Below are 15,005 nucleotides of genomic sequence, written 5' to 3'. Positions count from 1 at the left end.
AATGAGCATAACTTTAAAAAGTTTTTCTAATGTAACAACTTTCACTTTGTCCTGTTCAGGTTCCATCATTGTGACCAAATACCTGAGAAAAATAACCTAAAGGAGGAAAATTCATTTTGGTTCATGGTTCAGAGATTTCAGTCCATGGTCACTAGTTCCAGTGCTGTGGGCCTGAGGTGAGAGGCAACATCCTGATGGAAGGACATGGTGAAGGAAAGCTGCTTGACTCAGGGCAGTTGGGAAGCAGAGAGAAAGGCGGAGCCAGGGGAAGGGAGCAGAGGCCAGAGAGACTCTACAAGGTCACTTCCCTATGGTCCACTACTGTCTTAGTTACTTTTCTCTTGTTGCTGGGACAAAATACCTGACACCCAAAAATAAGGAAGGAAAGGTTTATTTAGCTCACAGTTTGTGGAGGTTTCAGTTCTTACTCGGCTGGCTCCAAGACAAAGTGCCACATGGCAGAGGGCAGCAGTTCGTGGAGGGGGAAAACATCAAAGAGCAAAGGGAGGAGCAGTGGCTGCAGCAGATAGCAAGCCCTCTCCCTTCCTTACACTGTATTCAGGCTATCCACCCCAGGGTGGATGTAGCACTCACACCCATAATCCCAGCATTGAATCATGCATTAATCACAAATTCTAAAAACCACCCCATGGCTATATGCAGCTTTGTGAGGGACATCTAGACACAAACCCTTACAACTACTTTCAACAAGACCCCACCTCCTATTTCTATTGCCTCCCAATAGTGCCATCAAATTATGGTTTCATCGATGGATCTGTCCACTCATGACTAGAATCCTCATAATCCACTTCCCAAAAGCCCATCAACAACCAAACCTTCAACACAATGAGCCTTTGGGGGAACTTTTTTTTTATGTATTTGGTACAGGATTTCAGCTTGAACTTGTAGTGATCTTCCTATTTTCAGCCTCCCCAGTGCTGGTCTCAGTGGCCGGCTCAGTGGGCCTGGAGGTGGAGCCAGCGAGGCATGTGGTGCCAGGGATCGAACCCCAGTCCCTGTGCTTGTTTAGGAAGGCACTTAGTCAGCTGAGCTATCTCACTGGCCCTTGAGGGAACATTTTGGCCATAACAATTTCTCAGGAATATAGGTGAACCAGCTGTTGTCCTTAATGAACTCCATGTTCAGACCCCAGTCTCACGCTCCTGTGCCTCCATGTATGCGCACATATTAATTCCTGGGCCTGGCAATGCCTGAAAGCCTCAGGCCCGGAGTCCTGGGTATGGACACCCAAAAGCACAGATTTATGCTGATGAAAAGAAGCCACTCTCCAAAGGTAATGCATTATTCCATGTATAGACCATTCTTAAAATGAAAAATTACACAAATGCAGAACAGATATTGTTAAGGAGTGTTTAGAGTGGGAAGGAAGTGGACGCAGATCCTTTGGTGAGTTCTCAATGCCGCTACACTGTTCTTCAGATTAGTCTGCGGTTATCTGGAAAGTTCATGTGGAGCACAGAGAAGGGTGCCTCACACGGTGTACCTTTGTGCGCTACATGTGGGAAGCTGTAGGAAGCTGAGCAGGTCACTCTACCTTTGTCCCACCTTCCTCTTTTCCACCTACTGCCCTGAGTAAGTACTAATACACTCATTCCTGGGGCTGGGGAGATGGCTCAGTGGAATAAGCGCTTCCCTGGCAAGCGCAAGGACCTGTGTTCAATCCCCAGTTCCACAAAAAAAAAAAAAAAAAAAAAAAAAGACACTCACTCCTTCAGGGTCTTGCCCTACACCCAGAGGCAGAGAGTGGCAGGTGGATGAGCTAAGGGGGAGTACAGGCTGTTTCTGGACTGGTTGAGGCTCACAGTCCAGAGGGCTTACCTGCAAACTGGTCCACAGTGATGGGGTTCAAATCAAGGTTTTAGCACAGCCTTTTTGCTGGTTTCACCTGTAGCTCTTAACTGACTGCCCTGATCTCATTCGCCCCCTTCATTCTGGTCTTTGTAATTAAGTTGAAGATGTTTCAGGATTTTTCTTTTGACACAGCTGACAGCCCTCATCAGAGGCTGAGCCCATTGGGTCACCCAATCCTGGACTTTCACCACCCCACCCCAAGCTCCATGCTCAATAAACCTCTTGTCTTTACATATTACTCAGCTTCTGGTATTTTCTTATAGCAGTGGAAAAAAGACTCATGAAGTGCCTATGCACTCATGAAATTATAAAGTTGATGGGCAGTCAATGGGAAGAGAAGTAGAGGCAGTGGATGGGGGTGGAGGAGTGGAGGAGTCCACTAGGTCAGTTTTAGACAAATTCAGTTGGGTCAAGGTGTCCTGGGTTCAGGGGTAGGTGTCCATATTCAGACCTGGTAGCTGGACTTGGGAACATCAAAGCAGCCTGGACTTGTCAGCACGTGGCAGCCACTAGGCTCCTGAGACTGGCTGATGACCAAAGCACATCTGTGTGTCCAGCCCCAGCTCTTAGTTACAGAGCTGTACAGAGCAGGAGGAGCCTCTCTGCCCCAGGAGCCACAGGCCACTGGGCTAGAAGGCTGCAGGCAAAGCCAGCCACAGGACAGGGCTCAGGGGGCCAGGGAGATGGCTCAGGAGAATAAGCACTTCCCTGGGACAGAGCTCATCTGGGTCATTTCAAAGAACAGGTGAGGAAGGAAGATGCATGCTGCCTTGGATGTTGGCATGAAGCAGGGATTTTGCCATGACTGGGTGTCTCAGTACCTCTGATGGCCAGAAGGATGGTCAAGGAGTGACAGCTGGTGACCAAGAGGAGGAATATGTTTGGCCTTATTCTGTCATTACGAAAATATAAGCAGGGGACCTGGCTCTGTCACCTGGGGACCTCGCCGGAGTTATCTTGGTATGCTGCCCCAAGTGAAGGACCTCCTTGCCAGCTTGCAGTGCAACCAGCTGCACCTCTGCTGTGATCCAGACAGGTTGAGTGTCCCCAGAAGGCCACGTATGGAAGGTGTGGTCCCTGGCATGCTGCTATTGGTAGGTGCTGGAGCCTCTGAGAAGTGGGGCCTGTGGTCCTCAGGCCACCTGGGGTGTAGAGGGCACCCCCCAAACCTCCACCCTCACCCCCTACCCATCCCCCCACCTGTGTTACTCCTTTAATTATTCGGGTATTTGTTACATAACAGGAAGCTAATACACTTGCTGGGTCAAATTTCATTCTGCATGTGGGAGACAAAGGAGGCAGCAAGGTAGTGGTGAGAAAGAACATGAAGCAGCCTTGTCAGGAGCGATACCATAGAATGACCACAGCTGTCACTCTGCATTCCAGAGGATCGTGGTCCCCGGGCCGCAACCACACCGCACAGGGCCTGTGGTCTGCCATGGTCTCTGGCCACATGCCAGGACCTCCAAAATCCTCACCGAGACCCCATGGGCGAAACCCAGCTGTGCCCTTGGCCCTCAGCCCGTTTTTCTCCCAGAGCAGTGTGTGTGAAGTCCCGGAGCTCCTGTGGTGGGCAGGAGCAGAAGGCGGGTACTGTCTGCTGGTCCGCAGGACCCTCCTACAAGCCCAGGAAGTGGCTATGGAAGGTGAGGGACCAGTGCTGGTGGAGGTGGGACGGCTGAGGATCCCGCGGTCAGCTGAGGATGCTCCCCTTCCCTCTCTGCTTCCGGGTCATCTTGAACTGGGCAGCCCTGCCCCTCCAAATGTTTCCCCTGCACCCGCTTCCCTGGAGCCAACAACGATAGTCTGAAACTGAGCCACCAGAAACCTCTCCTCCTTTTATTTGCGGGCAGTGACAAAGATGTCGTCCTAGCCAGGCGGAACGACAGAGACGCTCGGGCTGCGCGTCCGAGGCGTGCCGGGCTGTCAGCGCGCTGCCGCCAGGTGACGCTTCCGGTACAGCAGCGCTCGCCGCTTCTCGCGCTCGCGCACGAAGGCGCGCAGCCGCGCGGTGGGAAAGGTCACCGGCGCAGGCCGCGCGCCAGGCGGGCCTTCCTCCGTCAGCCAGGGGCTCTGAAGGCAACCGGAGGCGCATGGCCGCGCCCTAGGAGAGGAAGCGAGCGTGAGGGTCCGTGGGTGCGGGCAGACCAGACGGGAGAGAGTTGGGGGGAGAACAGGAGAGGGGTCCAAGGGGATCCCAGAGGCGGGGCGGGTTAGAGGTGGGAGGACGAACGAGGCCAGGTCTGAGCGCTGGGAGGGATCGGGGCTACGCGGACTCCTCACCAGGGCTGGACGTTTAGCGCGCTCCGAAGGAAGGCCACGGCACCGCCCGATAGCCCGGCGTAGCAGCGGCTCAGCCGGATGAGCCCCTTGCGCAGCCCCTTTTGCAGCTCGCGGGTCCCCTCGCCGCTCACCGGGTACTCCGCGCTCAGCCTGCGTGCGTAGGGAGCCCTCAGTTACCTTCCGTGGGTGGGCCCACTTAGGGTGAGCCCAGGCTCCAAGGTTGTCTTGGCTGCCTGCTTGGCACCCCCATGACAGCTGGAAAGACTCACATGATGAAGGCTGTCACACCGATGGCCCAGATGTCCGTCTGCGAAACAGCCCCGTGCCCATCCAGGAGCTCTGGGGCTGGAAGGGGGCGCACATGGGGGGCACATGTGAGAGGCCAGGTGGGTTGGCACCGGCATGTGGGCACAGATGGGTGGGCTCAGATGGGGAGCACAGGTAAAGACAGGTGTGTGGGCTCAGGTGGGGGAACAGATGGGATGCACAGGAGTGCAGCCACAGGCGAAAGGCACAGTTGAGAGAGTGGCAGGCTGCGGGGGGGGGGGGGGGTCCTGGGGTTCGGGGCTTTCTGCTACCTCCCAGACTGGGTGCCTGCATCTGCCTGCTGCTGTCCACACACATACCCATGGTCTCCAAGTAGTCCTTGAAACTCTCAGCAGGCAGCACCTTTTCCTGGTGGAGGCTCTGGGCACTGCCTAGGTCCACAACCTTAAGCAGGTTGTACTCTGTGATCATCATGTTCTCGGACCGCAGGTCCAGGTGCAGGATGTGCTGGGCATGCAGGTACTGGGTAGCACTCAGCATCTGCCACAGGTAGTCCTTCACCTGGGACTCTGAGTAGGAAGCCCTAGGACAGGTACAGGTGTGTGTGTGTGTGCGCGCATGCACAGAAATCTGCATCTCCGTGAGCTGGGAGAGGCCCTAAGCTTGCCAGGACGAGGTAGGACACGAGCCTTGCAACCATCTGCCCAGCTTCTCACACCAGCCTGTGCCACTTCTCACCTCTCAGCCAGGCTGGGGAGCAGCTCCGGTCCTGAGCACAGCTCCAAGATGAGCACCAGGTGCCGAGGGCTGAGGTAAGCAGCATGCAGCTGGGCCAGGTGTGGGTGGCGCAGTCTCTTGAGGGACTCATATTCCTGGAGCACTGCTGTCTTGTCCTCAGGCTGGTAGGGGACAATCTTAGCAGCCAGTGCCCGGCCACTGGACTTCTCTCGGCACTGTCGTACCACACTGAAGCGTCCCCTGGGCAAAGGACACCAGGAGAGAGAGGTCCCTGAGGAGCAGGGCAGGAGGCCATGGCCAATGCAAGGGGAAGAGGCATGAGTCCAGGGTGCATGGGGAGGGGGACAAGAAGGTTTCGGGGAAGGGGAGGGTGGGCACAAATCCCACCCACCCCACCAGTCCCAGCAGCTGCACCTCCGGATCTGCATCTGGAAGGCGAAGGTCTTGGTCCTGGGCAAGGGCTGGACCAGCCTCCCCCCACCACTCTCCTCCGAAGCTGTGAGAAGACAGGTAATGGTCAGGCAGGGTCTCCTGCACCCCCAGTTATCTCCAACACTGTGGCCCTTCCTTTCTAGGCACCAGACAAGGGGTGTTCAGCTCTCACACATGCTAATTTGTTTCTCTGACACGGGAGGCACAAGGGTGGGTTACAGCAGGCAGAAGGAGCCACAAGCTGACAGCAGCAGGGTCCTCTCCAGGAAGGAGTGGCCGCAGCACTCTTGGTCATCACTGTTCTCCTCCTCTGAGTCAGACCCAGGCCTGGCTCTCAGAGCCACAGCACAGGCTCACGGCTCCCAGGAGGTGGGGCCAGGGATGAGAGGCACTAGGGGACACAGGCCTTGGGTGTGGAATGCAGGTGGCTCTTTCCCAGGAAAGTGGTAGTCACCCCAGCCTCCCTGTACATTTCCTCCCAGGTGGCTCACCCAGGCAGCTCGGCCCTCCCAAGACGACCTGCTCCGAGGGGTTGCTGTAGGGGCCTATGCCTGCCTTGCTGACGCATGCCGTGCGGAAGGTGTAGATACCACCCCGGGGCAGCTTGCTGGTGAGGTAGCAGCAGTCGAAGACATCAGAGGCCAGTGTGGTCCAGCTGCCACCTGGGCCCAGAGAAGCCATGAGAGGAGTGGGGAGAAACGTGTTCAGATGTTCCCCCAGGGGCAGAGGATCCCGCCCGCACCTTCCACACAGCACTGTATAATGTATGTTACAGGGCCACAGGACTCCACAGGCTTCCAGACCAGCAGCACCTTGTCTTCGTACACCTCTCCAATGTCAGGGCGCGGGGAGGTAGAGGGGCATTCTGCAAAGGGCCCACAGGTGCTCAAAGTGGGCGCAGGACACCTTGGCTGTCCTCCCTCCCCTCAGCCAGGAGCCCCTGGGACACCCATGTCGCCCTGCCCACACAGGACCCTGTGGAGGGGTTAAGGTCCTAGTGGCTCAGCTTTGCTGCATGTAGCTCAGAAGACTGGCCCATCCCAGCTACCCTAGAAGCACATCCCATGTGGTATTTGGAGCTGGAGGCATGGCCATGATGGGGACACAGAACAGGGACAGTTCCTCCTTCCTCCATGGTGGAGGATGGGCCAGGCAGCACCATGAAGAGATAGAGCCAAGATTCAGGTTCCAGGGAGAGCTCCTTCCATGGATAGATGGGCACAGCGTTGTGCATTGCCAAGGGCTCTAAGGCAGTAGCCACAGTCACTCATCCTTATTCCTGGGCAAAATGTTCCTGGCCAGTTCAGGACCCTCTCCAGCTACTGGGCACCTGCAGCAACCATGTGCCAGACTTGCCCACCAGGAACAGGCTGCCTAGTGGAAGTGGTGCCCAGTGGCCACTTCTCCAACCAGGTTCTGTGGCTTCATGAAGCGAGATGTGGTCTCGGTTCCCCACCCACCTGCCTTCCGGAGGACACCCCTGCTGGCCGCTGTCCCCAGCAGGTTGCTCATGCTGCAGGTATACTCGCCCAGGTCCTCAGCCATCACCACCAGTATGGTCAGTAGCTCAAAGTTCTTCAGGGTAGAAGAGATGAGGATGCGTCCACTGCTCTCCACAGTAGCCCCATCTGCAAGGGGGTAGAGTGGGCCTCAGTTTATCTGGACAGCACAGCCTGCTGCCTGCTCCAAAACCATGCCTCACCTTTGCTCCAGGTGGCTTGGGCAGCTGGCTGGGCCGACACCTGGCAGGCCAGTGTTACTGACTGGCCGAGGACCACAGCCTCATCTGTGAGCTCCCTCAGGAAGATTGGTGCTGAAGACGGGTATGAGATGAGGCTTCATGGGGATGCCCAGACAGCTGGCATAGCCAGACCCCACCCAGCCCTCCAGGACCGCTGGGCCCTGCTCACCGTGGTCCCTGCTTTTTAGGCCTGACAGCCGGAAGGATACTAGGTTTGTTTTCTTCCTGGGGGGCTCTTCCCTCTCATGACCTAGAGGAAGGAGAGGCCAAAGAGGTTATGGTTGATAGGAGCCCCTATCCTCTAGGCAGCACCTGCTTCCTCAACCTACCCTTGCTCCAAGCCTCCCCCAATTTCCATGCCACAAGGAACAGGACAGCACTCCAGGATTGTGGGAACTGAACTCCTCACACCAAGGCATCCCCTGCCTGGCTGCCTGGACCCTAAAAGGCCACTGCAGAGGTGGAATCCCCTTGGGGGCTTCTGGAGATATCCACCTCCAAGCCCCTGCAACTGCCCTGCCCAGGGCTGGTCCTAGGCACCCAGGAGGAGGGCATCAGGCCACACAAGACAGAGGCCTGTGGGACGTGACTAGGGACTGAGCTGGCACAAAAGAATGGGGAGAGTCCAGGTGTGCCATGTCCTAGAAGGAGTCACCTTGCTGCCTGCCTTTCAGGATGCGGGAGATATGAGCCATGGACTCCTTCACCCTCTGACGCAGCCCATGCTCTGGGGGCTCTTCTGGTGATAGACAGCCTCCCGGGAACGGGAAGAGGCTCCGTGAGGGCGACCACTTGCGCTTCCTGCCCATGGCTGCCTCTCCCAGAAGGGCTGCCAGGTCATCAGGCCCCTCCTCGGTGATCTCAAGGCCAGCATGCAGGCCCAGATGGCCTGGCCAAGGCCACGTAGCCTCCGGGAACCCGGCCAGCTCCTCCTCAGTCTCCATCTCTGGGGATGGTGGCTCCACCAGCTCCAAGGACTTGGGAACCCTCCTGAAGATCATGAACTCAAATGGGAGGTACTTGATGTCATACAGGTCAGAGAGGTTGAGGTAAGCAGGGTCCACCTCAGAAATGTCCAGGGATATGGTGTCAGCTGCCTCCACATCCCCCGACAGGTCCTGAATCTGCACCAAGGAGACCTGATCTGCCTCCTTCCATAAGGGCAGCTCTGGGGAGGCCCTCAGGGAACCCCAGCTAGTCTGGGACTGGGAGTTCTCAGCTATGGCCTCCTCCTGTTCCTCCGAGGACTGGGACACTGACCAAGCCATCCTGGCCCATAGGGGACCCTGGCCCAGCATGCCTCCAGCATCCCCACCAAAGGCAAAGGTTCCATAGCCAGCTACACCCGCATAGCCCCCTCGCCGGGACCCCAAGGAGAACTTCCGGGTGGTTGCCTGCTCCTGGGGCCGCTGTAGAGGGGGTGTGGAGTCTGGTGGACCCTCTGCTTGCTGGGTCAAGCCTTCACCATACAGGGAGAGGTCAGGACAGGGTCTCCCAGGTAGGGAGGTGTCGTGGGGTCCCTGGGTGCTGGGCTGGGGACTTGCAGAGGTAAGGCCTGGGGTCGTGGCACCGGGCAGCTGTGTTGAGGGTAAGCCACAGTCTTTCTGGGGAGGATCACCCAGCTTTGGGGGACCAGCAGGGCAGGAGCATCCTCTATAGCTTTCCTGTGGTGGCCCATCCTGTGTAGTGTGTCCCCAGTCTCCACCAGCAGATGGAAGTGGCCCAGCTCCCCTGGGGTGTGCAGCATCCCCAGCAGAGGCCCCATGAGTTGGCCCAGACAGGACTGAGGATGGACACAGTCCTCCGATGCAGGCTCCTGGAGGTAGGTCTTGGGTGCTGGATGGGTCCTGGTCTAGGGAGCGGCTGCAGCCTGGGGCCTCACGGGTACTGAGGCTGGGCTGCCACAGGGTGGACTCAAAGGAGATTGCCCGGGTCACTGCGGCCTGCTCCTCCTCGGCAGCGGCCTCCTCCAGCACACGGTACTCCAGGAGCGGTTCCCGCAGCCCGGGCAGGGCCCGTGCAATGTACCCGCCCTTCAGCAGGTGCCGACGTCGTGCCCCATGCCGCCTGCCCCCTGGGGCTGCAGCCCCTTGCTCAGGGCCCTCCCCTGCCTGCTGGTAAAACAGGCTGCGGATGACGCTGTGCCGGGGCACACAGCTGGGAGGTGGGGGCCCCACACCTGGTGGGCATAGTTCCTCCAGGGATCCTTCAAGGGTCACACTGGCCTCAGCCTCTTCAGGCAGGCTGGCTGAGGACCGCAGAAAGCCCCGGGGCTGCAGCAGTGGGGAGTGGGTTGTAGGGGAGGGTGGCAGCGACCTGGCCCGGGCAAAGGGTGCCAGCTCAAGGTCTGAAGAGGCGGAGGAGCTGGAGGAGCCGCTGGCATCCGGGTGAAGGTGCCGGGCCATGCCAAGGGATGGGCTGTCAGGTGGGCCATGGAGCAGTTCAGGGATGGACCGCATGGCCAGGATGGACTTGTAGCTCATCAGGGAGCGCTGGGGCCACAGGACAGCACGTTAGGGGTGGCCCAGGGAGCCCCACCCAGTGGGGCCCTGCAGCCCGGGCCCTGCCTACAGCCCCACTGTCACATGACACTGGGATCTGGACCTTGGCGTTCCTTCTGTGAGGCAGCACAGCTCACCTGCCAGCGGCTGCGGGCTAGGAGGAACTTGAGCTGCTTAGTGTTGATGAAGTGGGCCTCCTCAGCAGGCATGGACGTCTGTGGGCAGCAGGGAGCAGCCACAGTGAGGGTAATGCCAGCTGTGGAGAGGCCTCAGGTCCCAAAACCAGATGCCGAGGCAGGCAAAGACAGAGCCAATAGTGGCATTCTGTCCCAGGCCTCCTGATAACTCATGATGAGGCCAGTCAGAAAAGGTGGACACCTGTGGGCCGGGGATATGGACCCCATCATGGCAGTGTGTTCTCACCACCCCCGCCCCTCCAGGGCTGTGAGGTCCAGCCTGGGAGAACTCACCAGGAGCCAAGGATGGGTAAGGCAACGTGCAGCGCTGGGCCGGGCCCTGCAGAGGACACCAGGTAGTCAGTCAGTGGTAGACAGGGCTGAGGGCCTGAGAGGGAGCTCCAGTGGCACAGGCACTCACTCGGGGGCCTGCTGCAGCATGGCCTGGATGAAATCCTGGGCATCTGCACTGAGGTGGGCTGCTGTGGGGCTGCTCCAGGATACCCGTCCCTCAAGCACATTCAGAAGAGTGGCACGGTCACTCTCACCCGCGAATGGGGATGAGCAGGTTAGGCTGAAAGAAGGGGGTTGGGCCTCAGCCCACACCTGGCTCTAAACTGCTCCTGCTTAGCCCAAGGACTCCAGGCCCCAGGCTCACATCAGAGAAAGAGCCCAGGATCAGCCTGAGGTAAAAACCCAGGCCAGGCTTCAGCAGGGGTGAGGGTTGGCCTGTATGGGATCCAGGTTTGACTGGCAGTGGAGACCAAAGCTCAGTCTGAGAGGAGATGCAGGGCTAGCCTAAACAGGGGCAGGCAGCTCAGTCTCTGTCTGGGGGCCCAGTCGGTACATAGATCAGGTCAACCCAGAGCAAGCACCAGCTCTTCCTGAGAAGGGGATCAGAGGGGCTGAAAGGAGATCAAAGCTCGGCTGGCACAACAACATAGTCAGTGTACCCACAGTCATCAAGCAGCCTCTGCATGGCCCTGGGCCCAGCCAGAATGAGTGGCTCAGCCTCCTAATGACATGGTACTCACAGGACATGCTGGGCAGGCCCCTTAGCAACTGCCTGCTCCCAAAATAGCTGCCCCAGCCTGGGGCTCAGCCTGGGTACAGAGGCAGAGTGCAAGGCCTTGGGCCACAAAGAAGGCAGTGTTGCAGGGGCTGGAGTTGGGCTGGCTCACCTGAGGTAAGAGATGACCCCCACGGCCCTGCGGGAGGAAAGTGCAGTGAGCTGCAAGGCCTAGCCAGGAGCAGGAGGCCGAGGTGAGAGGGCATCCTCAGCAGCTACTCAGAAGGGGCCTGCCCCCTCTGCTCACCAGATGTCGGAGGCCGTGCTCACGGGTGCCTGCCGGATGATCTCAGGGGACACGAACTCAGGGGAGCCAAATTTGCTGTACTGCGGCTCCAAAGGTGTGAGTTTTTGGGCAAAGCCAAAGTCACAGATTTTAATGTCTTCACGAGCAGGATGCACCATTAGGATGTTGGAAGGCTATTAGGCAGAGTCAGAGTATCAGGGCTATGCCTGGGTGTGATCCCCTGCCCCTAGGTCCTCTGGGTTTCAGGGGACACTTGGGAATCCATGAGGCCCACAAGGGCATCGGTGATCCCCAGGGTCAAATCAAAGCCAAGTTCCATCAGATGGAACTACCAGAAGTAGTGAGCTCCATGGCCTCAGAGGCACGTACGCTTGCTGGGGAGGCAGGACAGGGCCTGCACCTTCCTAGTCCCAGGTCCCAGGTCCCACTCCCCCCAGCCTGCGGCCTGGGGGGAGGTACCTTGATGTCCAGGTGGAGGATGCCATGACTGTGCAGATACTGCAGCCCCTCCACCAGTTGCTGGATGTAGACCTTGACCTGATGTACACAGGAATGTCCAGGTGAAGGCCACCCACCCAGCTTGCTGCTCCTACCCAGCCTGACACAGGTCCCTGTGGGCTCCATGCTAGGGCAACCCAAAGGCTAGGGGGCAAGGATCAAGAGCCACAGCCAAGGAGGGAGTCACAGGCAAGGAGATGCAGCAGGTGGGGTGGGATGGACAGAGATCTTGGGTCTCCTGGCCGGGGTGGCCAGTCACCTCAGCCTCGGTCACCACACTCTTCTTGAAGAGGCGATCCAGCAGCTCCTCAGACGAGCACCTGGCCACAGTCAAGGAAACATGGGACGCTTCCAGACACAGATAGGTGGCCAGACTGGGGCTTTGGATCCCAGCGGAGAGGGTGCTCAGGGTCAGGTGACAGCCCCAACCCTGGAGAGGGATCAGAACACACACATGGCATTATTGTGAACTGAGGGACGGTAGGGACTGGCAGCCTTCACCTTGACCTGGGCTGTCTAGGGACCCCACACTCTCCCTCCCTGGGCCCTCCAGATCAAGGCAGGATACAGCTCCAGGACGAGGATGAGGGTCTTCCGCGTCTCAAACTGGTCCAGCAGCCCAGTGACCAGTGGGTGGCTGATGGTGGCAAGGATGTCCCGCTCCTGGTAGGCCTGGGTGCGTGTCCTGCTCCGCAGGGGGATGAACTTGGCGGCACAGGACATCTTGTTTCCCTTGTGCTGCACCCTCTTCACAAAGCTGAATACACCCCTAGAGAAGTAGCCCTGTGAGTACCTTGCCATGGGGTCCCACAGGGTCCTGGGTCTCCGAGAGTGCCTATGGGAGGGTCAGATACCTCCCGATCTCCTCCTGGATCTCGTAGAAGGACTGCAGCTTTCTCCGGCAGCTCTGCTTCTCAGAGGCTGGCTTATTGTCACCTATGTCACAGGGCAGGACATGTGTCAGCTCAAGTGGCGGTGACACCTTAGGCCAGGCCACTGGAGCGCAGGGAACCTGCAGCCCACAGATCCCACACCACACTCACCCACAAGGACCAGCAGCTCTGCCTTGCAGAGCACCTGCCCACCAGTGTTGTGGGCTATGCAAGTGTAGACACCAGCATCCCCCTGGGTTGTGTCCATCAGTACCAGGGAACACAAGGTTCCATCCTGCCGCTGCTGGAGCCGGGCACTATCCACCAGCTGGAAGCCGTCCTGGGGGTGAGAGTGGCCTAGTGCCATCAGTCCATCCCTGGGGATCCGTGTACTGTGTTCACCCCACTGTACCAAGTGCTGCTTCCTCAACAGGCAGCAGGGAGCCATAGTGCCACTTGAGTTCTGCTGCCTGCACCACCCCATTTCCAGCCCAAGAGATTGGAAAAAATACACAACAGGTGGTGGGACAGGGGCTACAGGGCAGGGTTTGCCTCCCACACACAGGGCCTCCCCTGGTGCCCACACTGGGTCTCCACTGACCTTATACCAGGTCACTGTGGGCTGTGGGTTGCCCTCAATGACAGCCTCAAACAGTGCAGTGCCACCTGCCTGGACCTCCACATCCTCAATGGTAACTTGCATGGATGGGGGCCCTGGAAGTGGTGGGGAAAACTGAAGGTGGGATCCCTGGGCACCCACCATGAATAGGTGGTCAGCGAGGTTCTAAGACTACCCAGGGAGACAGCCCCTCCCTGTGACAATGTCCCACCCAGGCCTTAGCCACAGAAAGTGCTTTCCTCCATCCAGCTGCTGTCTCTCCTGCTGCAACCTCAGTGGACCAAGCCATCACCCTCAAAGCTGATGAGGACAGGGCTAGCAGATCCTGAGCTTGCCATCCCTCCAGGGCATGTGGGGACCTCTGCAGGCAGCTTAACCAAAGATCCCTGCCCCAGACCACTGTCCATACTTGCAATGCTCATGTCGGTGGCCTGGTGCACATAGGTCCTCTGTGCGGCCTCCTCAGTGACCACACGGCTGTGGGCATCCCAAAGCCGCTGCCCTGGCCCAGCCATCAGCTGGGCTGTGTCCTCCACCCTGGAATCACGAAGTCATTGAGTGGTGAAACACAGGATCTTGGCCCCCCAGGTGGCTGCCTCATGTGTCCCCACCACAGGGCCCTGCTGGCCAAGAACATTACCGGATGGGCACTGTCTGTCCCTGAGCCCCTTCAGTGGATGCCAGCTCCCACTCCAGGCCTTCTGGGAGGTTGGCTGGTAGGAGACAGAAGAAGTGATTGGGCAGGGTGGGCAGCTGGTGACACCACCATCACCAGCCAGTGTGAGGAGGCCCTCAGCAGGCAGCAGGGAGCCATAATGCCACTTGGGCCCCAGGACTGCCCCCAACTCAGTGCACATATGTTGTCCATGTGAGAGGCCCCATCCCTGTTGTCCTGTCTGCTGACCAGACTGACCTGAGAACAAGCCAGCCCTGCTCACCTGGGAACTCTCCAGGCCTAGCTGGAACTTCAGCAGCTGCTGAAGGGCACCCCCGCCCCCAGGATAGCCACCTTGCCCATGTAGAATCAGGCTCAGGATAGCCTAAGGGAGACTGAGGCCCGCTTCCTGGCACTAGTCTGGGGCATCTGAGAGGCACAGCCCACCATTCTGCTGTGGCAAATATGACAAGCAAGCCCTCTGGGACAGAGTCAGGCTAGCACAGGACAGGAGGGAGCGAAGCTGGATAGGGGCTGGCACTGTACTTATGTCTGGTTCTCAGCACTGGCATCAGTGACCATGATCACAATACTTGGGGACGGTGTTCCTGGCAAAGAACGGAGCCAGGACTGGGAAGCCCCAACCACCATCCAGCCTACTGCACCATCCTGTGACATCAGACTATGCCAGTGCTGGAAGTGGGGCTGTGGGGGACAGGAGAAGCTGTGGTACTCCAGGCCCCTGGGACAGACATGGCACCCAGGGTATGCAAGCTTGCCCAGCTACAAGAGGAGGATCGTGGCTCTCTAAGGCCATGAGTCAGGCAGGTGGCAGGGGTGCCCCAGCAGGTGGGTAGGGACCAAGGGCTGGGCAGAGACTTGGGCTGTGTGTCAGGGCACAGGCACGAGGGCTGGAGCAAAGGCGTAAGGACAGAAAACAGACAGCCTGAGGTCTCTGGGCTGGCTAGCTGCCTCCAGCCTGACTCAACCTTCTAAGCCACTGACCACAGAAAAGGCCCTCTCATAGGCCCCTCT

At 58.5% G+C, this 15,005-nt stretch overlaps 1 protein-coding gene across 10 annotated transcripts in view; it reads right to left on the bottom strand.

The window, feature by feature from the left end:
* Positions 1-3,699: 3,699 nt before the first annotated feature.
* Obscn (obscurin, cytoskeletal calmodulin and titin-interacting RhoGEF) overlaps positions 3,700-15,005 on the bottom strand; it is a 94,148-nt gene continuing 82,842 nt past the window's right edge. For all 10 annotated transcript variants that reach the window (XM_023707743.1, XM_023707744.1, XM_023707745.1 and 7 more), the window contains 25 exons: positions 13,956-14,028; positions 13,725-13,852; positions 13,298-13,410; positions 12,868-13,036; positions 12,679-12,760; positions 12,393-12,593; positions 12,084-12,144; positions 11,786-11,863; positions 11,327-11,499; positions 11,192-11,218; positions 10,432-10,584; positions 10,305-10,350; positions 9,972-10,049; positions 7,989-9,825; positions 7,503-7,583; positions 7,295-7,405; positions 7,053-7,220; positions 6,335-6,457; positions 6,084-6,254; positions 5,575-5,656; positions 5,161-5,400; positions 4,782-5,005; positions 4,425-4,500; positions 4,156-4,305; positions 3,700-3,976 (listed from right to left, as the gene is read on the bottom strand). In XM_023707743.1, the coding sequence (XP_023563511.1) occupies positions 3,799-3,976; positions 4,156-4,305; positions 4,425-4,500; positions 4,782-5,005; positions 5,161-5,400; positions 5,575-5,656; positions 6,084-6,254; positions 6,335-6,457; positions 7,053-7,220; positions 7,295-7,405; positions 7,503-7,583; positions 7,989-9,825; positions 9,972-10,049; positions 10,305-10,350; positions 10,432-10,584; positions 11,192-11,218; positions 11,327-11,499; positions 11,786-11,863; positions 12,084-12,144; positions 12,393-12,593; positions 12,679-12,760; positions 12,868-13,036; positions 13,298-13,410; positions 13,725-13,852; positions 13,956-14,028 (4,823 nt within the window). In that variant the 3' untranslated portion in view covers positions 3,700-3,798. The remainder of the gene's footprint in view (positions 3,977-4,155; positions 4,306-4,424; positions 4,501-4,781; positions 5,006-5,160; positions 5,401-5,574; positions 5,657-6,083; positions 6,255-6,334; positions 6,458-7,052; positions 7,221-7,294; positions 7,406-7,502; positions 7,584-7,988; positions 9,826-9,971; positions 10,050-10,304; positions 10,351-10,431; positions 10,585-11,191; positions 11,219-11,326; positions 11,500-11,785; positions 11,864-12,083; positions 12,145-12,392; positions 12,594-12,678; positions 12,761-12,867; positions 13,037-13,297; positions 13,411-13,724; positions 13,853-13,955; positions 14,029-15,005) is intronic.

This window comes from Octodon degus, unplaced genomic scaffold, assembly GCF_000260255.1.
Source record: "Octodon degus isolate 3935 unplaced genomic scaffold, OctDeg1.0 scaffold00310, whole genome shotgun sequence".
In the NCBI taxonomy this organism is placed as follows: Eukaryota; Metazoa; Chordata; class Mammalia; order Rodentia; family Octodontidae; genus Octodon; species Octodon degus.
The sequence above is the reverse complement of the archived record's forward strand: the minus strand, read 5'-3'. Positions and strand labels throughout refer to the sequence as shown.